Here is a 26,901-nt window from a genome sequence, read left to right as displayed (position 1 = left end):
ACTTAAAACCACACAAATTTATTATCTTAATTAAATTAATTAATTAATTAATTCTTAATTCTCTTTTGCCATGTAACCTAACACATTTACAAGTTCCAGGGATCCGGATACGGACTTCTTTGGGGGGGGGCCATACTTCTGCCTATTACACATGTATTCAGTGTCAGCCAATTTCATATTAATTCAAGTGAAACATAAGAAGACCCACTTGCTTAAAAACATAACCAAATACTGGAAAAGCAAGGATTAATAAAGTATTCCAAACATCTAATAAAAAAATCCTTTGAATTCTTGTGTCCACTTCAATCTCCTGCTTTTTGTATCCATCAGAACTGTTCTCCTTCAGTAGTAGCATTTTACCTGGCCTTGCTGTCCAAGCTCTCACCTCTCCATTCCACCCATTTCATATGATCAGTAATGGCATCAGGTGATCTTCCCCCCAAATATCTCAGTGACTCCCAACTGATAACCAAATGAAATCTAAATCCCTCTCTTTGGTGAACAAGGCTCTGTCCAATCTAATTCCAACAACTTTACTTTTCAGTTTCCATTGCTTCCTTTTATACATCTTAGGTTCTAAGCACATGGGGACAACTCATTAGTTTATCTTCCTCCCTTTATAACACATATTGAACACCTCTCTTGTCCAGGGTGCTGTGCTTGGGATTAATGACCCAGAGATAAAAAGGGTAAAGTCCATGCCCTCCAAGTCTAACGGTAGAGGAAGGCAGCCCATCCCAACACAGCGTGACACACACTAGGACAGGATAGATCAATGACAATGGGAGGAAGAGATGGGTGGGCTGGCCTAGGAGAGACATGCCTCCTGCATCTCACACCTCCATGACTTAGCCTCCAACGTGCTCTCTTTTGCATGCCAACGGAAATCCCTGAGTGGTTCTGCGGCTTCTGTCACGACTGCTGACCCTTGCTGCTGACTTTGTTTGACCAATGGTGGTAGTAGGCTCTCAGGCATAGACAGTCTGGTGTGATAGTGGACCAGGTTTAAAGTTGGTAGTTACAGTAGGGTGTGGTAGGGGACAAGGTACAAAGAAGGTGCTGTTGGAGCCCAGAGAAGCAGATTCTGCATTGGGACCACTGAGTGGCACCACGGAGGTGGGGGCTTTGGTTGGCCTTGAAGGGTGAGCAGCTCCCCGACTCACGGTGACCAGGAGAGGCAGCTATCGGGTTATTTTTATTGTTGCCCATTGTCATTGTTCATTTCTCTGTCCAGATGTGATTTCTCAGTGGCTTAGTTTCTGTGTATTGTTCCAGCATGGATATAGCAAGTCATCGATGGTGATTCCGTGAAATTGTCTGTGCTCAGTGGGGCAGCACCACAGCCTAGCTGGGAGCAAAAAGGCTGACCGCCAACAGCTGTCAGGGCCGCTTTTTCTTTCTCAGTGTGTGCATTTTTTTTCTTCTATTAGACGGAAATCCCTTAGAAGCCCTCACCCCCTCTCTGTATTTACCTACAACATTTTTTGTGGGTGCTTTATAACCATACCAATAACTGTACAACTAGATTATCAACAAAGACAACATCCTGCAGGACCAGGATTCAGCTGAGGAGGGGAGAAAGGATATAGGGAGAGAAGGGGGAGGCAGGGCAGAAGGTGGGGAGAATGAGACAGGGTAGCTCAAGTGCAGAGCTGGATTCTGCCTTTCTTTGGTATTTTTTTAATAACTTTATTTTAATATTTTAATAACTATTTTAATATTTTAAAATTTTAATATTTTAATAACTTTATTTTTAAAGTTTATTTATTTATGTCGACAGAGATAGAGCATGAGCAGGAGAGGGGCAGAGAGAGGGACAGAGAATCCCAAGCAGGCTCCACACTGGCAGTGCAGAGCCCGACATGGGCCTCAAACCCACGAACTGTGAGATCATGACCTGAGCCAAAACCAAGAGTTGGACATTTAACCGACTGAGCCACCCTGGCACCCCTTGATTACTGAGTTTTTGATGCCCATTTAAATTTGGCACCTGAGGCATGTCCCTCCCTCAGCTCACTGTAGAACGGGCCCTGCACTTCCCTCTGTTGAGCACTTACTACCCATCAGGCATTTTGCCACTTGCTTTACAAGCATTATCTCATCTGATGCTAGCCTCACCCTGTGAGGTGGGGCTCATTAACTTTGGATTATGTACGAAAAATGGGAGACACCTAGCTCAACTATTCATTCAGATAATGTGAACTTTTGAATCGGATTTGGAATCGTCATCCTCACTTCAAAAACTGATTTGCCATCCTTTCTATTTTAACGGAGCACTTTGATGTTCACCTACGACTGTAGCTGTTGGAAGAGGAGTTCCAGAGAGAAGTCAAATTGGTCACGGAGGTAACTGGGGTGTGGAGGGAGGTGTACTATGTCTCAGTAGAGAAGGCTCAATTCAATTCAATTACAAAATATCTACCCAGGGGCACCTGGGTGGCTCAGTCGGTTAAGCATCCAACTCTTGATGTTGGCTCAGGTCATGATCTCACGGTTCGTGAATTCGAGCCCACGTTGGGTTCTGTGCTGACAGCGTGGAGCTTGCCTGGGAGTCTCTCTCTCCCTCTCTCTCTGCCCCTCCCGACCTCTCTCTCAAAATAAATAAACATTTTTTAAAAAAGTCATCTCTTTCATTAAAAAAAAAAACAAAACAAAGTTATCTACCCAGCTCCTACCTAGAGGCAGTCACCGTAGGAGTTACTGGATATATGAATATGAGTAGTTCACAATACCTAAACTCAAGGACTCACAGTGCAGTGGGGAAGCCGGACTAAGAGGTTCAAGGTCTTGAGTGTCATGTAGCCAGTGGAAGAGGGCGAGGAGGCAGAAGGTGGAGTTGAATGTAACTCAGCCCAGGCTCCCAACTTAGATGCTAACTGCTAAAGCTGTCCTTGTCACTTAGCTTCCCTCTGGGCTACATGCTGTGAGCTTCTCCCTGTGTCCTGTCTTCTGGTATAGACTCTGTACTGGATTAACTGACCAGGCAAGGACAGCCTTGGGGAATGCCTGATACACATTGCAGGGTCACCAGCCATTGCCAAGAAAGTGTCCCTGGGAAGGAGAAGTGAGTGGTGGAGGGATTCTGATATGTCTTTTAAAGAGTCCTTGGAATTTTTTGAACTGGTGTCAGCAAATCTTTAGAGACATGAAAAAACTTGGGGTGTGTGACTTTAAAGGTGTCGAAATTCTGGCCATTTGGGTCAGAGGGACTGTGCCTGAAGCCCTCAGTGCTATGCCACTTGGCAGAGTGAGCTGCTAGCTCTCCTGTGTTCCTGTAGCATCCTGTTACAGATCACAATTGTCACCTGCATTTCCAGCTCCTTGGCGAATCTGTCTCCTCTTTAGAATATCATTGTCAGGGGTCTAATGCATGGTAGATCTCACCAGGGGCAGAACAGTGCCGTGTTTGGGCACGCAGGCTCTGGAGTTAGATATGTGGAGCCAAATTCTGCTTCTGTCCCTGAAATAGCTGCTTGACCTTGAGAAACCTGCTTCTTTCTCCATAAAATGAGGAACCCAGCTCGCACAGTTGTGGGAATCCAGAGAGACCATTGCATGTCAAACTTTGCACACTGCCTGGTGCATAGCAGGTGCTCCACAAATGCTAGCTGCTGCTATGAACGTGACACAGCTGTGGGAACGATCTGAGGGTTATGTTGGAGAAAGTGGATTTTGCAATCTGCCCTAACCAGGAGAGAGGCACACAGCAGGCTAGGGCATTGGCATCGGGGATAAAAATCCTTGGCTGATGTGACTCTAAATCATTTCTAAACTAATCAACAGCAGGATAGGAGAGGGTTCTGGCAGCAGGTTAAAGTCAGTGTTAAAAATAAACTGTGGCTGATAGAGCTGTCCTACTTACAGACAGAGCTGCCACCGCTATGGGACCAGTGCCTCACTGGATGAAACAACACTGGCACCCAGCGGAGGCCCAGCTGAGAAAGTTTGTAAGTTGCTCTTGTCCTGATTAATGGAAAAGGACCAGCCATCACTGAGCCAGCCATCCATCCATCCATCCATCCATCCATCCATCCATCCATCCATCCATGGCTTGCTTACCATTGGACTGATTTTGTCCTCACTGCCTATGTGCTTCCATTGAGTGAGTGTTTGTGACCTGCTGCTTAGGGCTTTGCTACACTGTCAGTCCCACAGGCAGGTGTTATTATTCCTGTTTTATAGATGAAGAAGGCTTTGGGAGGTTAAATAGCTTGCCCTGAGTCACACAGCAGCTTGAGGTGGTTTCAAACTCATGACAGTCAGATTTCAAAGCCTGATCTCTTAACCATTATGTTCTGGAGCTGCACCATACAATATGGTGGAGACTAGCCACGTGTGGCATATGCAGCTATCTAAATTTATTTATTTTTCTTTATATAATATATATGTGTGTTATATATATAATGCACATATGTATACATATTTAAATATTTATTTATTTTGAGAAGGAGGGGGAGGGGGCAGAGAGACAGGGGGACAGAGGATGTGAAGTGGGCTCTGGGCTGGCAGCAGCAAGCCTGATTCAGGTTTGCTCACAAATTAGGAGATCATGACCTGAGCTAAAGTCTGATGCTCAACCAACTGAGTCCCCTAGGCAGCCCATGGCTATTCAAATCTCAATTAAATGACATGAACTAGGATTTAAAACTCAGTTCTTCGTTGCACTAGCTGCATTTCAGGTGCTCAGTGGCCATGTATGTCCAACACCTGCTTGGATGGTGCAGATTCAGGACATTCCATTATCTCCAAAGTTCTATTGATTGGAACCTAAAGCTTGGACTTTTTTTCCCTGAGCGTCAGGTTAGGTTTCTGATCCACCTCCCTTTGTTTCTCCCGCTTATTTGCCCTCCCTCCCTCCACGGCACAAACAGGTGTGAAGGCAGGACACTTTCTTTAGAAGTGTTTAGAATTTCCTTGTATCAGCAACCAGCACCAACTCTTGGAGGCACCATGGACTCATCTTCTTTCCAAATTTTCACCCCCAAACCGTACTTGGCTTTCTTGGTTAAGTAAACAGTGTTGGATGCTATTTTTTTTCCTTTCCGTTTCAATATTTATTTAAAATATGTGATTCAGATCCTAGTATTATGGTAAGGAAGGGCCAATTTGGGAGACATGTCCCTTAATATAATACATAATGTTAAAAACACACTGAATACCAACGTCTGTTTTAAATTCATTTTTGCCAACACTTTAGGAAATAATCTATGGAGAGTGGTTGGTGAACAAAAACATAAGATTGGGGGCCACTAGGAACTAATAGGTATTAATAATTGCTACCATATATTGTGCACTGATTATCTCACTAAATCCTCATAATAACACTGAAGGAGACAGTATTGTTTCTATTTTTACAGATGAAGACAAAGACAGAGAATGTGCTTAGGAAACAAAGTTCTCACAATTAGAAGCCCTAGGCTGAAGCCAGTCTGAGTGTAAAGCCAAGGCTCTAATTATCTCTATATGCTGCCTCTCAAAATCAAGTTTGTGGGTCAGGACAACTTGGTTGGAGTGAATTGGATCATTCATTCATTCATTCATTCACTCATTTATACACTCCTTCAATCACTCATCAGGCAGCACTGTGGGAGGTACTGGAGATAAAGACAAGTCCTGCCTTCAAGGAACCATGGATTAGAAGGAGACAATACCTCTGGTGCGTCAGGTCGAAGTTATTACGCAGTGCAAATGTATGGGGATGAGATGTCTATGTATGTGCATAGGTTTTCTTGCAAAAAATATTTGAATCAAAGCCGTGTCTACTAAATTTGACTTTTCCATAAAGGCCAGAACCAAGGTGGTGTTGGAGAAAGGCTACATGACATATCCTTTTTGGGAGGCTCTGAATCCGGCAGACACGGTCCCTTCCATGCCCATGTTCTCTAAGCCTTACTAATTCTGTGCATTGCGGCCAACTTCCAGTAAGGCCTGTGAGCCCTTCCTAGGAAGGCTGCTCTGCCCAAATGCCTACTGGGGGCTGGTTTTTTGTTTTTTGTTTTTCTTAGAGAGAGCAAGTGGAGGAGGACAGAGAGAGAGAGAGAGAGAGAGGGAGAGAGAGAATCCCAAGCAGGCTCTGTGCTGAGCTTGGAACCTGACTCGAGGCTCGATCTCACAACCTTGAGATCACGACCTGAGCTGAAATCAAGAGGCAGACGTGTAACCGACTGAGCCACCCAGGTGCCCCATGCTGGAATCAGTTTGTTATCTTGTCTTTCCTGGCTTCTAGAGGCTGCCCACGTTGCTTGGCTTATGGCCCCCTTTCATGTTCAAAGCCAGCAAAGGCTGGTGGAGTTTTTCTTACTTCTCATCTGACACTATACCTTCTGTGTTCTTCCTCCACATTTAAGGACCTTTGTGTACAGTGGGCCCGCCCGGATAATCCAGGAAAATCTCTCTATTTCTGCAAACATAAGTCCCCTTGTCATGTAAGGTAACACATTCCTTGGTCCAAGGAATTAGTTATGGACACTTTGCGGAAGCCATCAGTCTGCCTACCATGCTGCGGTTCCCGCTCTCCTCTGGTGGGATGACTCTCAGATGACTACTCTACACTGATGCCCCCATTGCCCAGGGCGTTAATCTCTAAGCATCCACACTTGTCTGGCTTGATGGGACACACCCTTTGTTTCCCCCGTGCCATTTTCTTAGTGTTTCTGGGGTCACCTGACAAATCTGCTACCTTGTCTCAGAGTCCACTTCCGGGGGGCGGGGACCAAGAGAGTGGACAAGCCAGCGTCAGTTATGTTTGTTTGTTTGTTTAATTTGCAAGATGGAGCCCACAATCCTCGGTCACCTCAGGTATTTGAGAACTCCCCAAAAGGAAGGGACAGAGTGTGGTGAGGCCCATCTTGGAAGAAGAGGCTCCTGGGGAGAAGGTCTGTGCTGAGACCAGGACCCACAAAGACCTCCAGGGCAAGCAACAGGTGGATGTTGGATCCTGGAACCTGGAGAGAGGAAACCATATGTTGCCAAGTTTGCCAGAAGGCATCTCTGGCGAGGGGTCCCCGAAAACCACAGAAAACACTGTCTCTCTTTTCAAAGACTGCATTTTTGTCCACTCTTGGTGTTGCCTGTGTAGACTTAGTTCTGCATAACTGTTTGATGCTTCCCCCCAGTCCTCCCTAAGAATAGCCTCTCTGAGGCCACCTGACATATCCTTCAGCTGCATAAGCCATGTTTGACCTTCAGCTTTTACAAATGCATTTGATTACACAAAAATCAGACATACCTGCTGAGCAGCTGGGTCCAAATACATTGTCATCCGTGCAGGTTTCACAGGCCGCTCCCCCAAACCCGTCCTGCGGAACACCCAGACAGATGGCGTGAGACCCAAGTGATCTATGTCCCGGGAAGCCTGGATCTCTCACTGATGCTCTGGTCAACATTTGTTTCTCGACTGTATCTTCCATCTGTGCTTTCCTGAAGCTCCTTCTTTCTATTTCTGCCTTTATTCTTTGCTGGTTTTATGTTATAACGTGAAGACTAATCCCTGCCTCACTTTTCACTAAGAGTCTGGAGAGCTTCCGAAGGGAACTGCTTTGTTAGCCCAGAGATACAACCAGAGGGTAAATGCTAACAGCCTCATCGTTAATTTCACTCAAGAGTGAAATGAAAACTCTTTCAGTTTTGCATTTCTTTTCTTGTCTTTTTTTTCTTTATTTATTTTTGACAGAGACAGAGAGAAAGAGAGAGAGAGCATGCGCATGAGTGGGGAAGAGGCAGAGAGGGAGGAAGAGAATCTCAAGCAGGCTCTGTGCTGAGAGGGCAGAGCCTGATACGGGGCTCGAACTCATGAACTGTGAGATCATGACCTGAGATGAAATCAAGAGTCAGGCACTTTACCGCTTTACCGACTGAGCCACTTAGGCCCCCCAAGTTTTGCATTTCTGAAGACAGTTGAGGTCCATCCCTTTCGGAGGAATTTCTTTGTATTTAAATTATCTAAGGCTTGCAGTTCACAGCATGTCACTTTCATGGGACAACAAAAGACTTTCTTCTCTTAGACCCAGTGACCACAGAGTAGTTTGCCAATAGTGGTGATTATTGTTTTTTAAATTTTTTTTAATGTTTATTTTATTTTTTAGAGAGAGAGAGAGAGACATAACATGAGCAGGGGAGGGGCAGAGAGAGAGACACACACACACACACACACACAGACAGAATCTGAAGCAGGCTCCAGGCTGAGCTGTCAGCACAGAGCTGGATGCAGATCTCAAACCCATGAACCGCGAGATCATGACCTGAGCCAAAGTCAGACGATTAACCGACTGAGCCACCCACCCAGGCGCCCCAATAGTGGTGATTATTAACAGGAACAAAGACAGTAATTTATACAGCTCTATAGAGGCCCACAAAATATTTTCACATAGATGATCTCACTTCACTTTTTCAACAGATGTAATTACATAGGTGTGTTTTTCAAACCCATTTTATAGATGGATGCACTTAAGGCCGAGCAGTGAACTGACTCTCTCAAAGGTCTCCAGCCCCTAAAAGGTCATTTTATTGCTGATCGTATACTCTTTTCATGAACCTCGCTATTTCTTAGAGACCCCACTTGTTGTACAGGTGTTCAAGGAGGGACCACGGGAAAGGAGAAGGGGGAGGAGACCACGTCTCTGATCTTACCTGGCAGGAGCAGCTTCCGTTTCCTTCCATGCCTTCCGCACAACTGCCCCTGCCGTTGCAGGGGGACCGGGCACCTCCTGGGCACTCTAGGGAATGAAAGGTCTCAGATTCACTCGTTTGTGACCGCACAAAGCATTCTGCATGGAAGCAGTAAGCACCTACTGTGTGCCAGGTCCTGTGCTAGTGGCCAGGGATAAGGAATAATTAAAACTCCTGTTGGCATCATCCAGTCTCACACAAAGGAGTATGAATCACAATATAGTCAGGTGCTGTGATAGAAGGCATTGGACTATCTACTATTTCTTGAGCATTTGCTATCCTTTAGGCTTTTTAATTTTTATACTTTATAATTTTCTTTTTTTAATGTTTATTTATTTTTGAGAGAGAGAGAGAGACAGTGCAAGCAGGGAAGGGGCAAAGAGAGAGGGAGACACAGAATCTGAAGCAGGCTCAGGGCTCTGAGCTGTCAACAACAGAGCTCGATGTGGGGCTCGAAACCATGAACCGTGAGATCATGACCTGAGCTGAAGTCAGACGCTTAACCGACTGAGCGTGCCCCAATACTTTATAATTTTTTAGTTAAATTATTCCCACTGAAACCTTCAGGTGGTGCTCTTGGTGCTGATTAGCAGATGAAGAGACTGAAGTTCAGAGAGGCCATGTACCTTGCCCCAGGTTTCCCACTTTATAAGTTGCAAAGCTGGGACTGTAGTTCAGCCCTCAGCAGGACTCTAAAGCCAGGCCTCTTACTCAGGGCTCTACACAGGCCACTGAGGGAGCCCAGAGATGAGAGCTATCGAATCTGCCTTGAGAAGTCTGGGAGACATCCTTGAGGAGGAATCATTCAAGCTGGGGTTTTGAAGGTTTAGTAGGAGTTGGCCGTGCTTAAATGACCTTCTGAAGGGCATTTCAGAAACAGAGAACAGGAAGTACCAAGCTTCAGGGTTGTAAAAGGGCACAACCTATTCTGGGAATAATATAAAGTTTATTGGGGCTGGAACTTGGTAGTTGGGGTTTGGGAGAAGTGGTGGTTGATGAGGGTTAATAGGAGGTTGGTGCCAATCAAGGAAATGCTTCGTATGGCAAAAGAATTCTGATTTCACTCACAAGCTAATTCCAAACAAGCATGGATTTTGCACTTTTGGGCTATACTAGACCTGAATTGGAGCTTTTGTAGACATTAGAGGATTTCAGTCATTGACTAATCATTCAGGGAATACCTAGTATGTGCCAAGCATTATATTACATGTTGGTGGGGAGGGACATTTAGCTAGAAAGTCAGATACTGCAATGCCCAAAATCAAATAGAGGATTTAAAGTAATGGGAAGTGACAGAAGGTACTGCTGTAATGAGGTAGAAAAGCTTTTTCTTTCTTTCTTTCATTCTTTCTTTCATATTTTTAAGTTTCAGAGAGAGAGAGAGAGAGAGAGAGAGAGAGAGAGAGAGAGCACTCAAGTGGGATAGGGGCAGAGAGAAAGGGGAGAGAGAATCCCAAGCAGGCTCCACTCTGTCAGCGTGGATCCTGATGTGGGGCTCAAACTCACGAACCGTGAGATCATGACCTGAGCCAAAACCAAGAGACGAACGTTTACCTGACTGAGCCACCAGACGCCCCTCTTTTTCTTTTTATACTTGCCATTGTTCTGCACCTTGAGTGCTGAGTCAGCATGGATTTACCGTCAGTTTGGGTGAGTCTGACCATTAAAATAAGTGGTCTGGACCAGCCAACACCAAGCAGAAATCATGCAATGGTCATGAAATGTGTTTGTGTGAATGAGGCAGAATCAAATATTATCCCAAATTAAAGTTGGCAGGACAAATGCTTTCCACAAAATAGCAAATGACATGGGGTTCTAGATAATAATAAAGGATGCACGTATTTACTGGTCAAAGTAATCCTCTGAGGTTAAGTCCTATCTTTTGCCCTGTTTTCTAGATAAAGAAACTGAGGCACAGGGTAGTAGTGTGGCTTGCCTAGAGTTACCCAGCTGGTAAGGAAGGGATAATGAGGGACTCACCCCTCCCGCACCTGAAGTGTCCACTTTCCAGCCCTCCTTCCTCTCCAACCCCGACTGACAAAGCCCACAACCTCGCTCTGCCATGTATCTTCCAAGAAATCAGCATCCATAGAAAATGAAAAACGGTTCTTGGAAAGAGACTTTTATCTACTGAGAGAAATAGTTCTCCCGAAGAGACCCCGATGGCTCATTTGAATCACTAGGTTAGTTCTTTAAAGGAACATTTATAGGGGTGCCTGGGTGGCTCATTCGGTGAAGCGTCGGACTCTTGATTTCAGCTCCAGTCATGATCTCACAGTTAATGGGTTTGAGCCCCGCATTGGGCTCCATGCTGACAGTGCGGAGCCTGCTTGGGATTCTATCTCCCTCTCTTTGCCCCTCCCCCACTCTCTCTCTCTCTCTCTCTCTAAATAAATAAATAAATAAACTTAAAACATAAAAGAGCAGTGGTACTTGTAGGTATGGGGAGATGAGAGAGTGTAGTTTCACACCTGTGGCTGGTGTTCTCCCTGGCTCCCCTGTCTCTTTCCTGCATGCAGAATACTGGTAACCTACAGAGTCTAGCTTATACATTTTGCGTCTGTGGTCTTCCTTCCCACTACAGGGTCAGAGCCAGGCTTCAAACCCTGGCAGGTGCCCCAGAGTCTACTGAACTTGTACCATCTGTCACTATCCTGTGTACTCATCAAGCACCGCTGTGTACCAGCGTCACAGCACAGAGAACAGAAATGTTCATGGAGTGAGCAAAAGAGAAGACACACGGACATGCAGCGAATATTTATAAATCACCTTGAAAACGAATATGTTGGTTTGGGCTGCTCTCACCAGCTGGGGCACCGGCTACACGAGATTCAATAGTGTCATGAAAAAGCCTGGACACTGCGGTCAAAACCTCCTGGGTTTGAGCCCCAGTACGACCATTTGCTAGCTGTACCCTTTTGGGAAAGTCAATGCATGGCTCTGAAATTCTGTTCAAGTGTCTTCATGGAAGGTTGCAGTAGGGATGGAAATATTAGGTGCTCAATAAATGGTGGTTATTATTTAGGATGCTCCCCATCCTCTCCGGTTTCTGTTCGTTCAGATTAGCACTATGATAGGTAACAATACTCAGGGACTAAATCACTGGGTACCCATTTGAATCAGGACTCGGTCCCTTATTTCCATGGTCCTACCAGTCTGGTGGGGAGAGAGTCAGGGATTAACAGACCATCAGGTAAACACTGGTTTACAAACTAGGATAAGGCTAATGCAGGGCGGGGGAGGGGGGAAACTTTCCTCAATCCACGTACTGGCAGTCACCAAAAAACCTAACCCTCAAAGGCCCAGCTGACTTAGATTTGGTCTCAATAGGGGGCAACATTATTAAAGAAGAGCCTTGTTAAAGATTGTGTCTTTATCCTAAAAAGAGCAGTGGGGGTTGGGGATGAAGAGGAAGGCTGAGGGTCTAACCAAGCAGGTGCCAGGCATACACTTTGAAGTTCATCTGAAACCCACTTGCGTTCATGATGCCGAGCAAGGGGTGCTGGGAGAGCGTCTCCATAGATTGTTGACCATCAAATAGCTCTTCTAACGTTTCCTTTTGATATTAGGCCCTTCTGGGGCTGAGGTGGTGTTTTGGGAACCGGGCACATCTCTGGGCAGGACCAGGAAGATTCTGGACCAGTTCTGCCAGTCTCCCTCTTGTGGCCCCTGTACCTTTCCCTATGGCTAGGCGTGCAAGGTGCTGAGTGACCCGTAGCTTGCCCTCTGGGCCGGCTCAGAAGCACACAGGGTATCCTCAGCCCCGGGACTCAGTACTCGGTGCTGCCTTGCAAAAATGCTCTCTCTCCAAGACATTTTTAATCTGCGGGAAATGACAACAGAATCCCAGTCTCCCACACTCGCATTCTGCTCGTTAGCTTCCTCCCTGCAATGAGCCACCTCCTCTCCCATCTCCCATTCCTTCTGTCCCTCCCAAGGCCCAGGCATACCCTTCCCTCCTCACCTTGCCTGTACCTTTCCCCCCATTCAAACACACTCTCTGGGACCCTCCTCTGAGTCAGATACGACTCTTCCAGCCTCTGGGTGTCCCTTCTGCTTGGCCCTTGCCTTGTGATAATACATAGAGCAGTGGGGCGCCTGCATGGCTCAGTTGGTTAAGGTCTGACTCTTGATTTTGGCTCAGGTCATGATCCCACAGTTCGTGAGATCAAGCCTGTGCTGACAGTGGGGAGCCTGGTTGGGATTCTCTTTCTCCCTTTCTCTCTGTCCCTTTCCCATTCTCTCTCGCTGTCTCTCTCAAGATAAATAAGTAAACATTAAAAAAACATAGAGCAGAAAACAGGGCAGAGCCATTTTCGGAGAATATAACTACAGGCCAAAGGCTGATGCCAGAGTAATTAGGCTGCTTCTCTCATCCCAGTTCTCAAGACTGTGATGCTGTGTCCAAGAAGTCTGGGCTTCCTTTTTCTTTAGGAGACAGTTAGCAAGCCCTTCTTTTCACTTATTAAATTTTTTAAAAAATTTATTTTGAGAAAGAATGTGAGCAGGAGAGGGGCAGAGAGAGAGGGGGATAGAGAATCCCAAGCAGGCTTTGCAAGGTGAGCCCACAGAACCTCACAGGGCACTTGAACCCACGAAACAGTGAGGTTGTGACCTGAGCAGAAGAGTCAAGACACTTAACCGACTGAGCCACCCAGATGCCCCAGCCTTTCTTTTTAAAAATTTAAGCTGGTGTTCCTCTGAGAGTGATTCACTGGACCCGCTGTTTCTAATCACCTGGGGGATGGGGGGGGGGTGGTTGTTATAAAGGCAGCTTCCCGAGGCCCTCCTCTCTGGCTACAGTCGCTACGAACGTATACCTCTCAGATGTACCCTGTGGGAGCGTAATTTCCCAGCAAGCAACCATCCTGTTCATGAGACCACACCTCCCGCCACTGCTTCTGGTCCATGCCTGCGCATGGCAGTGATACCAGGGCAGGTCCATTCCTGCAAAACAGAGGACTCCTCTGTTGGGTGACTTTGGCTGGAGTGCTCCCCATCAGCTTTACCAAATGTTCTTGGAACTACACATGGTCTAAGACTTTTCCAATTTAACCTCTCTTGGTTCCCTCTCTTATTCAAAAGGGTCAGATCTGCATCTTTTCATCTATTTGAGAAGGTGAATTTGAAGTTAAAATCCTTCCTACAAAGAAAACTCCATGCCAGCTGGCTTCACTGGTGGATGCTACTTCGCATTTAAGGAAGAAATCATTCAAATTATACAAAAAATCTTCTAAGAAAAAGAAGGGAGAACATTTCCCAGCTCCATATATACACAGAACATTCTTAGTTTGATTCCCAAGCCTGACAAATACATCATAAGTACAGACCGACATCTCTAATGAACATAGACACACAAGTTATTTAAAAAATCTAAGGCAAAAATTAAAAAATTCTAAAAATTGTAGCCAACTGAATCCAACGATGTACAAAACAGATAATACATCACAAGTGCAATAAAATAAGAAAAAGATATAAAGTGCATAAATATTGGAAAGGAAGAAATACAATTGTCTCCATTCTTAGACAACGTGTCTACAGAGGAAATTCAAAAGAATCCCCCCAAAGTTATTAGACCTAATACATGAATTTAATAAGTTCGCAGGATACAGGATCAATACACAAAAATCAATTGTATTTCTATAAACTAGTCGGAAACAGGTGGAAATTGAAATAAGAATATACCGTTAAAAATAGTACCAAAAACCAAGAACTTAGGTATGAACATAATAAAAATTGTGCAAAATCTGCAAGCTAATATCAATAAGAAACTAACAAATAATAAAATAAATTGATAAAATTGATGAATTGATAAAACACTAACAAAACAAAAGAAGTCTTAAGTAAATGGAGAAATATAGTGTGGTTATAGTTTAAAAGATTTAATACTTTAAAAAGTCCCTTCTCTGTAAACTGACCTATAGATTCAATGTAATTCCAGTTAAAATTCTAGCAGGGCTTTTGGTAGATAGTCACAAAATGATTCTAAATTTTACCTGGAAAAACAAAGAAGCTAGAATGACCAAGATGATTTTGAAAATGACCAAGTTGGAAGACTTATACTACCTGATTTCATGACTTAGTGTGATGATATGGTAATCTTGATGGCGTGGTATGACAAAGGGATATACACGCAGATCACCGGAACAGAACAGAGAGTCCAGAAATAAACCCATACAGAGATGGTCAGCTTTTTCTACAACAGTCCAAAGGCAATCCGATGAGGAGAGGATAATTTTTTCAAGAAACAATGCTGGAATTATTAGGTATTTATATGTAAGAAACCGAACCTTGATCTGTACCTCAAATCATATACAAAGATGAACTTGCATGGATGATACACCTAAACATAATTCCTAAAATTATAAAGCTTCCAGAAGAAAAGATGAAAGAAAATCTTTGTGATATTAGGTTAGGCAAGGATTTCTAAATGATACAAAAGACACTACCTATAAAAGAAAAATTGATATATTTGACCTCACCAAAATTAAGAACATTTGCTCATCAAAACTTAGTGTTAGGAGAGAAAAAAGACAAGCTACAGACTGCGAAGAAATATTTACAAATCACGTATTACATGAAGGATTTGTATCTCAGACATTTAAGGAACTCTCAACAATCAAGAAAGCAAACAACTTGAAAGAAAGATGAATACCGAATACACATATGAAAAGATGCAGATTAAAATATGAAATGCCGCTTCACACAATGGCAAAAGCTTTTCAAAATCTGATTCTATCCACTGCTAGCAAGGACGCTAAAAAATGGAAGTCTCACACGTTGGTAGGAATGACAAAATGATACACACACATTGGAAAACAGCCGGGCGGTTTCTTACCAAGTGAAACATGCATTGATCATACAACCAGGACTCCCACTTCTAGGTATTTTGCCAGGTGAAATGGAAGCTTAGGTTATTATAAAAACCTGTGCAAGCATGCGCACAACGGCGGCTTTATTCTTAGTTGCACCAGACTGGAAACAAACCCAAATGTCTCCCAGCTGGTGAATGGATTGACTGGCTGCAGCCAGGTCACGACAGCCTATGAAGCATTAGAAAAGAATGAACTACGGACACGGACAGCAACACAGACAAACCTTGATGCGTTATGCTAAGTGAAAGAAGCCAGACTCAAAAGGCACACACTGTATCATTCCAATTGTATGACATGAAGGTAAAATTACAGGCACAGTAAACAAATCAGTATTTGCCAGGACTTGGGGAATGAGGGGTGGAGGGACTTGACAGCAAAGGGAATTTGGGGGGAATTGAATAGCTCTTCTCTAGGTTAATTGTGGTGGTTTTATACAAACTAGGTCTGTCAGAATTCCTATAACTGCATACTGAAAAGGGTGGGTTTTACTGTATGAAAATTATAAATTAAGAATAAAAGAGGGGAGGAGCCAAGGTGGTGGAACAGCATGGAAGATTTTGTGTATCTCGCGTCCATGAAATACAGCCAGACCAACACTAGACCATCCTGCACACCTAGAAAACTGATTGGAGGATTAACACAACAATCTGCACAACCTGAACCACAGAATTCAGCAAGTGTGCGGCGCGGAGAGGTGAACTTGGGGAGCAAGAAGTCGTGGGAAGAGAGGTGCTTTTGCAGGTGGAGACGGGAGGGAGAATACGGGAAAAGCACCCCTCCCCAAAAGCATCTGGAGAGAAAGTGGAAAATTGGAAACAGCCGCAGGGACTAAACCAAAAAGGGAGAAAGGAGAGGGTTCAAATTCCATTAAGACTGTGAACAAGGGGAGCGCGAAGGCTGCAACTCCGCAGCTCCATACCTGGCGGTGCTCTGGTGGGAAGGGTGAATCCCCAGGAGCAGAGTGGGGTCCGGGAGGTTCTCGGGCCACGTGGGGAAAAGCGGTTCCCCTGCTGGAAGGACATTTGGTTGAGATTGTTGAAGCCACCTGGTGCCAGCAGACCCCAGAGAACGGCCACATTCGCTGGTGCCGGAACAAGGTCGTTAAGGGTGAAGCCTGGTGTTGTGATTTAACATAATCCCTGAAAAGCTACTGTGACATTATCTAGCGGAATTTTTCTGGGGTGGGCTGGCACCTGGCCGCAGTCTCGGGGCACCGGCAGCAGCAGGGTCCAGCAAGCATTCCTGGGTGCAGCCGACATTCGGCCATTGCTCATTCAGCCATTGTTCGGTAAGACACTCTCGCAGAGGGGCGGGACCAGTCAAAGCCGCAGTCCCTCGGAAGTAAGGGGCCGGGGAAAACAGCCGCATCTGAGACAAAACTCAGGAGAGAGGTACTGCCTGGGGCTTCGTCACGGACAGTGAAGGAGTGGGAAGTGGACAAAAGCTGAAGACAGAGGACGGGTGCGTGATTGCTGATAGGGGAGAACAGACTGGGTGGCTGGGTGGCGCCATTTTTCACTACTCCCGCGCATGCTCCTAGGCACCTCCGAGCGCCGCAATAATCCACCCCAGTGTGCTAGCAGCGCCATCTAGTGGAGAACGGAGCTGTTACACTTAGCCCCGCCCAACAGGGCCAACCTCCCTCTTCAAGAATACAAGTCTCACCGCCTACTTAGTTTATGAACTATAAAGAGCTACATAGTCTGACTTCAAGGGGAAAACGAAGTAATTTCAGTCCTATCTCAATTTGTTAGCAAGTCCATCTATTCAATTTTCTTTCTTTCTTTTTCTCTTTTACACTATTCTTTCTTTTTTTTAAAAATTTTTTAATGTTTATTTTTGAGACAGAGAGAGACAGAGCATGAATGGGGGAGGGTCAGAGAGAGAGGGAGACATAGAATCCGAAGCAGGCTCCAGGCTCTGAGCTGTCAGCACAGAGCCTGGCGTGGGGCTCGAACTCAAGGACCGTGAGATCACGACCTGAGCCAAAGTTGGACGCTTAACCGACTGAGCCACCCAGGCGCCCCTACACTACTTTTCTTGAGTACAGAAAGAAAAAATTCATTTTTATTTTCAATTTTTATTAAAAATATTTGTCTTTAATTTCTTTCCTATATTTTTGTTTGTGTAAACTTTTTCAAATTCTATTTTACTTCCATCATTTTATTTTAGTCTACTTCAGTGTATTCACTTTTCAAATTTTCAAATGATTTCCTTTTTTCTCTTTTTTGTTTCTTTTCTTTTTCTTGAATACAGAAAGAGAAAAAATTAATTTTTATTTTTAATTTTTATTAAAATATTTTTCTTTAATTTTTTCTACTATATTCTTTACCTTTGTATAATTTTTTTTCAAATTCTGTTTTACTCCCATCATCTCATTTTAGTCTACTTCAGTGTATTCACTTTTTCAAATTCTCAAATGATTTCCTTTTTTTTTCTTTCTCCCCTTTTTTTCTCTAATCTGTCAAACCACTTTCAACACCCAGACCAAAACACACCTAGGATCTAGCATCATTTATTTGATTTTTGTGTGTGTGTGTGTGTGTGTGTGTGTTTAATTTGTTAATTTTAATTTTCCTACCTAATTAATTCCTTTTCTCCCTTCAAAATGACAAAACAATGTAATTCACCCCCCCAAAAAAGAGCATGAAGAAATGACAGCCAGGGATTTAACCAACACAGATAAGTGAGATGTCTGAACCAGAATTTAGAATCACGATAATAAGAATACTAGCTGGAGTCAAAAATAGATTAGAATCCCTTCCTGCAGAGACAAAAGAAGTAAAAAATAGCCAGAATGAAATTTAAAATGCTAGAACTGAGCTGCAATCACGGATGGATGCAGCGGCAGCAAGGATGAAGGAGGCAGAACAGAGAATCATTGATATAGAGGACAAACTTAGAATAATGAAGCAGAAAAAAAGAGGGGATTAAGGCAAAAGAGCACGATTTAAGATATTAGAGAAATCAGTAACTCATTAAAAAGGAACAACATCAGAATCATAGGGGTCCCAGAGGAGGAAGAGAGAGAAATAGGGGTAGAAGGGTTATGTGAGCAAATCATAGCAGAAAACTTTCCTAACCTGGGGAAAGACACAGACATCAAAATCCAGGAAGCACAGAGGACCCCCATTAGATTCAACAAAAGCCGACCATCAACAAAGCATATCATAGTCAAATTCACAAACTACTCAGGCAAGGAGAGAATCATGAAAGCAGAAAGGGAAAAACAGTCCCTAACCTACAGGGAAGACAGATTATGTTTGCAGCAGACCTATCCACAGAAACTTGGCAGGCCAGAACGGAGTGACGGGATATATTCAGGGTGCTGAATCAGAAAAATATGCAGCCAAGAATTCTTTATCCAGCAAGGCTGTCATTCAAAATAGAAGGAGAGATAAAAAGTTTCCCAGACAAACACAAATTAAAGGAGTTTGTGACCACTAAACCAGCCCTGCAAGAAATTTTAAGGGGGACTCTCTGAGGGGAGAAAAGATGAATATATACATACATCATACACACACGTGCACACACACACACACACACACACACACACACATATGTATAAATACCAAAAGTAACAAAGATTAGAAAGAACCAGAGAACACCACCAGTAACTCCAACTTTACAAGCATCATAATGGCAATAAATTCATATCTTTCAGTACTCACTCTAAACGTCAATGGAGTCAGTGCTCCAATCAAAAGACATAGGGTAACAGAATGGATAAGAAAATAAGATCCATCTATCAGCTGTTTACAAGAGACCCACTTTAGACCTAAAGGCACCTTCAGATTGAAAATAAGGGGATGGAGAACCATCTGTCATGCTAAGGGTCAACAAAAGAAAGCCGGAATAGCCATACTTAGACAATCTAGACTTCAAAATAGACTGTATCAAGAGATGCAAAAGGGCATTATATCATAATCAAGGGGTCTATCCACCAAGAAGACCTAACAATTGTAAACATTTATGCACCAAATATGGAAGCACCCAAATATATAAATCAATTAATCACAAACATAAATAAACTCATTGATAGTAATACCATAATAGTAGGAGACTTCAATACCCCACCTACAGCAAAGGACAGATCATCTAATCAAAAATGAACAAGGAAACAATGGCTTTTAATGACACACTGGACCAGGTGGACTTAACAGATATATTCAGAACTTGTCATCCTAAAGCATCAGAATATACATTCTTCTCCAGTGCACATGGAATGTTCTAAAGAATAGACCATATACTGGGACACAAATCAGCCCTAAGTAAGTACAAAAAGATCGCGATCATACCGTGCATATTTTCAGACCACAATGCTATGAAACTCTAAATCAACCACAAGAAAAAGATTGGAAAAATAACAAATACTTGGAGACTGAAGAACATCCTACTAAAGAATGGATGGGCCAATCAAGAAGTTAAAGAGGAAATTAAAAAGTATATGGAAGCCAATGAAAATGATAACACCACAACCCAAAACCTCTGGGACACAGCAAAGGCGGTCATAAGAGGAAACTATATAGCAATCCAGGCCTTCCTAAAGAAGGAAGAAAGGTCTCAGATACACAACCTAACCTTATGCCTTAAGGAGCTGGAAAAAGAACAGCAAATAAAACCCAAAACCAGCAGAAGACAGGAAATAATAAAGATTAGAGCAGAAATTAATGATATAGAAACCAAAAAACAAAACAAAACCAAAAACCAAAAACCAGTAGAACAGATCAATGAAATCAGAAGCTGGTTCTTTGAAAGAATTAACAAAATTGATAAACCACTAGCCAGTTTGATCAAAAAAAAAAAAAAAAAAAAAAAAAAAAAAAAGGAAAAGACCCAAATAAATAAAATCAAGAATGAAAGAGGAGAAATCACAACCAACACGGCAGAAATAAAAACAATAATAAGGGAATATTATGAGCAATTATATGCCAATAAAATGAGCAATCGGGAAGAAATGGACAAATTCCTAGAAATATATATACTACCAAAACTGAAACAAGAAGAAATAGAAAATTTGAACAGATCCATAACCAGTAAGGAAATCAAATTAGTAATCAAAAATCTCCCAAAAAACAAGAGTCCAGGGCCAGATGGCTTTCCAGGGGAATTCTACCAAACATTTAAGGAAGAGTTAATACCTATTTCTTGAAGCTGTTCCAAAAAATAGAAATGGAAGGAAAACTTCCAAACTCTTTCTATGAAGCCAGCATTACCCTGATTCCAAAACCAGACAGAGACCCCACTAAAGAGGAGAACTATAGACCAATTTCCCTGATGAACACGGATGCAAAAATCCTCAACAAGATATTAGCCAACCAGATCCAATGATACATTAAAAAAATTATTCACCACGACCAAGTGGGATTTATACCTGGGATGCAGGGCTGGTTCAGTATCCACAAAACAATTCACGTGATTCATCACATCAATAAAAGAAAGGACAAGAACCATATGATCCTCTCAATAGATGCAGAAAAAGCATTTGACAAAATACAGCATCCTTTCTTGATAAAAACCCTCAAGAAAGTAGGGATAGAAGGAGCATACCTCGAGATCATAAAAGCCATATATGAATGACCCAACGCTAATATCATCCTCAATGGGGAAAAACTGAGAGCTTTCCCCCTAAGGTCAGGAACAAGACAGGGATGTCCACTCTCGCCACTTTTATTCAACACAGTATTGGAAATCATAGCCTCTGCAATCAGACAACACAAAGAAATGAAAGACATCCAAATCGGCCAGCAGGAGGTCAAACGTTCACTCTTTGGTGATGACATGATATTCTATATGGCAAACCCAAGAGATTCCACCAAAAAACTGCTAGAATTGATTCAGGAATTCAGCAAAGCTGCAGGATATAAAATCAATGCACAGAAATAAGTTGCATTGAGAAATCCTATACACCAACAATGAAGCAAAGAAAGAGAAATCGAGGAATCGATCCCATTTACAGTTGCACCAAAACCCATAAAATACCTAGGAATAAATCTAACCAAAGAGGTGAAAAATCTATACACTGAAAACTATAGAAAGCTGATGAAAGAAATTGAAGAAGACACACACACACACACAAATGGAAAAAGATTCCATGCTCCTGGATAGGAAGAACAAATATTGTTAAAAATGTCAATCCTACCCAAAGCAATCTACATATTCAATACAATCCCTATCAAAATAACACCAGCATTCTTCACAGAGCTAGAACAAATAATCCTAAAATGTGTAAGGAACCAGAAAAGACCCCAAATAGCCAAAGCAACCTTGATAAAGAAAACCGAAGCAGGAGGCATCACAATCACAGACTCAAACTATACTACAAAGCTGTAATCATCAAGACAGTATGGTACTGGCACAAGAATAGACACTTAGATCAATGGAACAGAATAGAGAACCCAGAAATGGACCCACAAATGTATGGGCAACTAATCTTTGACAAAGCAGGAAAGAATATCCAACAGAATAAAGACAGTCTCTTCAACAAGTGGTGCTGGGAAAACTGGACAGCGACATGCAAAAGAATGAACCTGGACCACTTTCTTACTTACACCAGACACAAAAATAAACTCCCAATGGATGAAAGACCTAAATGTCAGACAGGAAGCCATCAAAATCCTCGAATAGAAAGCAGGCAAAAACCTCTTTGATCTTGGCCGCTGCAACTTCTTACCCAACACGTGTCCAGAGGCAAAGGAAACAAAAGCAAAACTGAACTACTGGGACCTCATCAAAATAAAAAAGCTTCTGCACAGCGAAGGAAACAATCAGCAAAACTAAAAGGCAACCGACAGAATGGGAGAAGATATTTGCAAATGACATATCAGATAAAGGGTTAGTATCCAAAATCTATAAAGAACTTATCAAAATCAACACCCAGAAAACAAATAATCCAGTGAAGAAGTGGGCAAAAGACATGAATAGACACTTCTCCAAAGAAGACATCCAGATGGCCAACCGACACGTGAAAAAATGCTCAACATCACCCATCATCAGGGAAATACAGATCAAAAGCACAGTGAGATACCACCTCACATCTGTCAGAGTGGCTAACATTACCAACTCAGGAAACGATAGATGTTCATGAGGATGTGGACAAAGAGGATCTCTTTTACATTGTTGGTGGGAATGCAAGCTGGTGAAGCCACTCTGGAAAACAGTATGGAGGTTCCTCAAAAAACTAAAAATAGAACTACCCTACGACCCAGCAATTGCACTACTAGGCATTTATCCAAGGGATACAGGTGTGCTGTTTTGAAGGGACACATGCACCCCCACGTTTATAGCAGCACTATCAAAAATAGCCAAAGTATGGAAAGAGCCCAAATGTCCATCAATGGATGAACGGATAAAAAAACATATGGTATATATATACAATGGAATTACAATGGAGTATTACTCGGCAATCAAAAAGAATGAAATCTTGCCATTTGCAACTACGTGGATGGAATTGGAGGGTATTATGCTAAGTGAAATTAGTCAGTCAGAGAAAGACAAAAATCATATGACTTCACTCATATGAGGACTTTAAGAGACAAAACAGATGAACATAAGGGAAAGGAAACAAAAATAATATAAAAACAGGGAGGGGAACAAAACATAAGAGACTCATAAATATGGAGAACAAACAGAGGGTTACTGGAGGGGTTTTTGGGAGGGGGGATGGGGTAAATGGATAAGGGGCACTAAGGAATCTACTCCTGAAATCATTGTTTCACTATATGCTAACTACTTTGGATGTAAATTAAAGAAAAATTTTTTTAAATTAAAAAAAAAAAAGAGAACACGGGGTACCTGCGTGGCTCAGTCAGTTAAGCGTCTCACTCTTGGTTTCAGCTCAGGTCATGATCTCCAGGATTTGAGTTCAAGCCTCACTTTGGGCTCTACGCTGGCAGCATGGAGCCTGCTTGGGATTCTCTGTCTCCTTCCCTCTCTGCCCCTCCCCACTCGCACTGTCTCTGTCTCTCTCAAAATAAATAAATAAACTTCAAAAAAAAAAGGAAAAAAAGAAAACAATCCATTAGCTCATCATGTGCCCTAATGCTAGGTTTAGAAAATGTAGTCAATGTTCCCGTAAATAAACAATGAAACCTGACTTCTGTTTAGTCCTTAGAGATGATGTCCTTTTCTATGATTAGACTCACCAGAAAGGAAAACAGGGGAAGACAGTAGAATTGGAAAGGGCTACTCTTGAACACATGGTTAAAGTCCTTCAGTTTTCTACCTTTGATCTCTGAACCTTTTCATCTGAATACTTCAGTATAGTTCTGGAACAAGGATGTTCAGGAAGCGTTTCTTCAGGGCCACATCACCATTTGGCAGACTGTTACTGAACACCTTCATGGGCCAGATGTCGGTCTTAAAAAGACCAACTTGACTTGGTTTTGTCTCCTTTCTGTGCTGTTCTTTTCATTATTATTGTTAGCAGTCTAAGCCTTGGATGACATGTCAAGGTTTACAATTACATCACATGTAGTGCCCTTGGCATTTCACCCCACGAAGTGTTAACGATAGCCATTTTACCTAAGAGGATGTGGAAGTGAGGTAGGGCCTCAGTTAGGACCGTTAATGAGGTCACACGGCTGTCAGACTTGGAGACGGCAATTCCCACTGAGCTCTGACTTTAAAGGCTCAGAATTGTGCTTCTCTATGTGGACAGCTTAAAATTATTTTCCGTGGTTTAAATGTGTTTACAAACCATTCATTTAATTAAGTAATCAAGATTCAGTGAATGCCTACAATTATTTTCAAGGCTGTTAATGTTTTCTCTTTGTGTTTTCACAAGAAAGTGAAATGAGATTTAGCCTGAACAGAAAAGGGGCCTTCATTCCTGTTGCTATGGGCAGGAAGGGGCTGGTGAGGCCAGCTTCAGTGCTCTAGAGTTATTTCTAAAGAGGTGTCTCAACACATACTTCTCATTGAGATGAGCAGCTCACTTTATTCAGGTCCCATTGGGTGTCTGCCTGTGGGTGAAGGCATCTACTGGTTGAGTATTAATTTGCTGTCTCCTTGGAATCTTCCTGATCTTCAACATCACATATTCTGTAGAGGAGGGAAGGCTTTCTCTTAGCAGGTATATCATCCTGGCCCAGCCCTGTCTCCAGTGGCTTGTGATCCATGGGCTAAAGGCCAAGGTGAATCCTTACAGTTATGGACTGAATGTCTGTGCCAGCCCAAATTCATATGCTAAAGTCCTAAACCCCAACAGGATGGCACTTGGAGGTGGGGCTTTGGGGACGTCATTAGGTTTAGATGAGATCATGAGGGTGGGGACTCCATGAAGGGATTAGTGTCCTTATAAGAAGGGAAAGAGGGACCAGAGCACTTTCTCTTTCTCTGCCTCGTGGGGACAGAAGAGCTTCACCCGGAACCAAATCTGTAGCATCTTGTTTTTTTAATTTTCTTTTTAATTTTAATTTTTTTATTTGAGAGAGAGAGAGAGAGAAAGTGCAAGAGGGGGAGAGGGACAGAGGAAGAGCGAGAGAGACAGAAAAAGAGAGAGAGAGAATCTTAAGCAGGCTCCATGATCAGCACAGAGCCCAATGCAGGGCTTGATCCCATGACCCTGGGATCATGACCTGAGCTGAAATCAAGAGTTGGACGCTCAACCAACTGAGACACCTAGGCACCCTATAACCTCTTGATCTTGGACTTCCCAGCCCCCAGAACAGTGGGAAATAAATGTCTGTTGTAATGGTATTCGTTTATAGCAGCCCACGCAGGCTGATGTTTACCTTCCCCACATTTCTTTTTGTTTTTGAAAATTTTTAAGTTTATTTATTTATTTTGAGACAGAGAGAGACAGAGAGAACACACACAGGGGAGGGGCAGAGAGGGAGGGAGAGAGAGAATCCCAAGCGGGCTCTGGGATGTGGGGCTTGAACTCACAAATCTTGAGATCATGACCTGAGCTGAAACCGAGAGTCCGACGCTTAACGACGGAGCCACCCAGGCTCCTCTCCCCACATTTCCGAAGAGCAGGCCTTTGGTTTGGCCTGAGGTATCAGAGTGGCCCATAGAGTCCACAGAAGGGCAGACAATGGTGGGAAGAAAAATAATAGACCTAAGGGCCACAAGCTACATAAAAACTGGGATACACAGGAACATCTTCAACCAGGCTGCCAGCACTGTGAGTTATCAGCCTGACAACAGACGGACAGAATTCGTTGAGCATTTACTGTCGCTAAGTACCTTACATGCACAGTCTCATTCTCACAACAACTGAGGAAGGCATGGATGCTGTTGACATCATTATCATCATCATTATCTTCAGGTGATAGATAAGAAAACAGGCCCAGAGAGGTAGGTAACTTGCCCCAAATCACATGATTGGTAAGTGCTGGAATGGGCATTGCAGTCAGGCCTGACTCAAGCTTTCAAGTCCTGAACCACGAAGCCAGAGCGTACAAGATCAGTACCTTAGAATAAAAAATCTAACCAAGACACATCTGCTGGAATAAAGAGGCCAGCCAGTGATCTGAGAGCCACAAAAGACAGACATGGTAACTAGCATATTCTGAATACCTGCCATCTTTCAGGCGCATCCTATGTCCTATGTATGTATGAGCTCACCTAATCCTCAGCACGACTTTGGAGGTAGCCGTATTGGCATCGTTATTTCCATTTTGTAGATGAGAAAACTAAGGCCGAAGGAAGGGTTTACCAGATAACATGTAGGATGCCAGTTAAATTTGAATTGCAGATAAAACAATGAATAATTTTTTAGAATAAGTATGTCCCAAACACTACGCATGTACGTTATTTCTCTGTAATTATTTTAACTGGGTGTCCTCCATTGTCGTTTACTGAATCTGATAGCCCTACAGAGAGAGTAAGGAACTTGCAAGGTCCCAGAACAAGAGTATGGGGCATGCTGGGACCAGAGGCCGATCCGACTTTGGGGTCTGTGAGCCATCTTACTGTAAAACCACATGTCCTCTCAGTTAAAGGTTAGAACGAGAGGGAGCCCAGGGGTCATGGCATCGACTCCAGGCAGCGACAGGCATCTGGCTAATGGTGGAAGCAAGTGTTCTAGGAGAAGGCTAGAGAGAGGCAGGCAGCTTTCCCAGCAGTTGACTTGGCAAAACCAGCAGTCATTTGGGGAAACAGGGGAGAGTAACGGGTTAGAGCTGGGTCTCTCCCATGAGACGTGCTCTTTGCACTTATCAGCTGGCTACCTTCGGGCAAACTGCAAAGCTCCTCCCAATCCCCAGGTCCTCTGTGGGGCTCTCAGGTATGACTGATTCTCCTCGTCTGCTTTTGTGTCTCTTTCTTATATTAACCTGTGAGCTCCTTGGGGGTAGGGACTAGACCTATCTATTATATATGCGATTATGTGCAGCCTATAGTCGGTGCTCAA

General features: G+C 43.2%; 1 protein-coding gene across 1 annotated transcript in view; it reads right to left on the bottom strand.

The window, feature by feature from the left end:
• Positions 1-26,901, bottom strand: part of STAB2 (stabilin 2) — a 165,129-nt gene that overhangs the window by 126,278 nt on the left and 11,950 nt on the right. Inside the window, exons 4-5 of the mRNA XM_015068803.3 lie at positions 8,629-8,714; positions 7,229-7,298 (exon numbers count right to left, since the gene is read on the bottom strand). Of these exons, the coding sequence (XP_014924289.2) occupies positions 7,229-7,298; positions 8,629-8,714 (156 nt within the window). The remainder of the gene's footprint in view (positions 1-7,228; positions 7,299-8,628; positions 8,715-26,901) is intronic.

Source organism: Acinonyx jubatus, chromosome B4 (assembly GCF_027475565.1).
Source record: "Acinonyx jubatus isolate Ajub_Pintada_27869175 chromosome B4, VMU_Ajub_asm_v1.0, whole genome shotgun sequence".
Taxonomy (NCBI): Eukaryota; Metazoa; Chordata; class Mammalia; order Carnivora; family Felidae; genus Acinonyx; species Acinonyx jubatus.
This window is presented reverse-complemented; position numbering and strand designations above follow the sequence as displayed.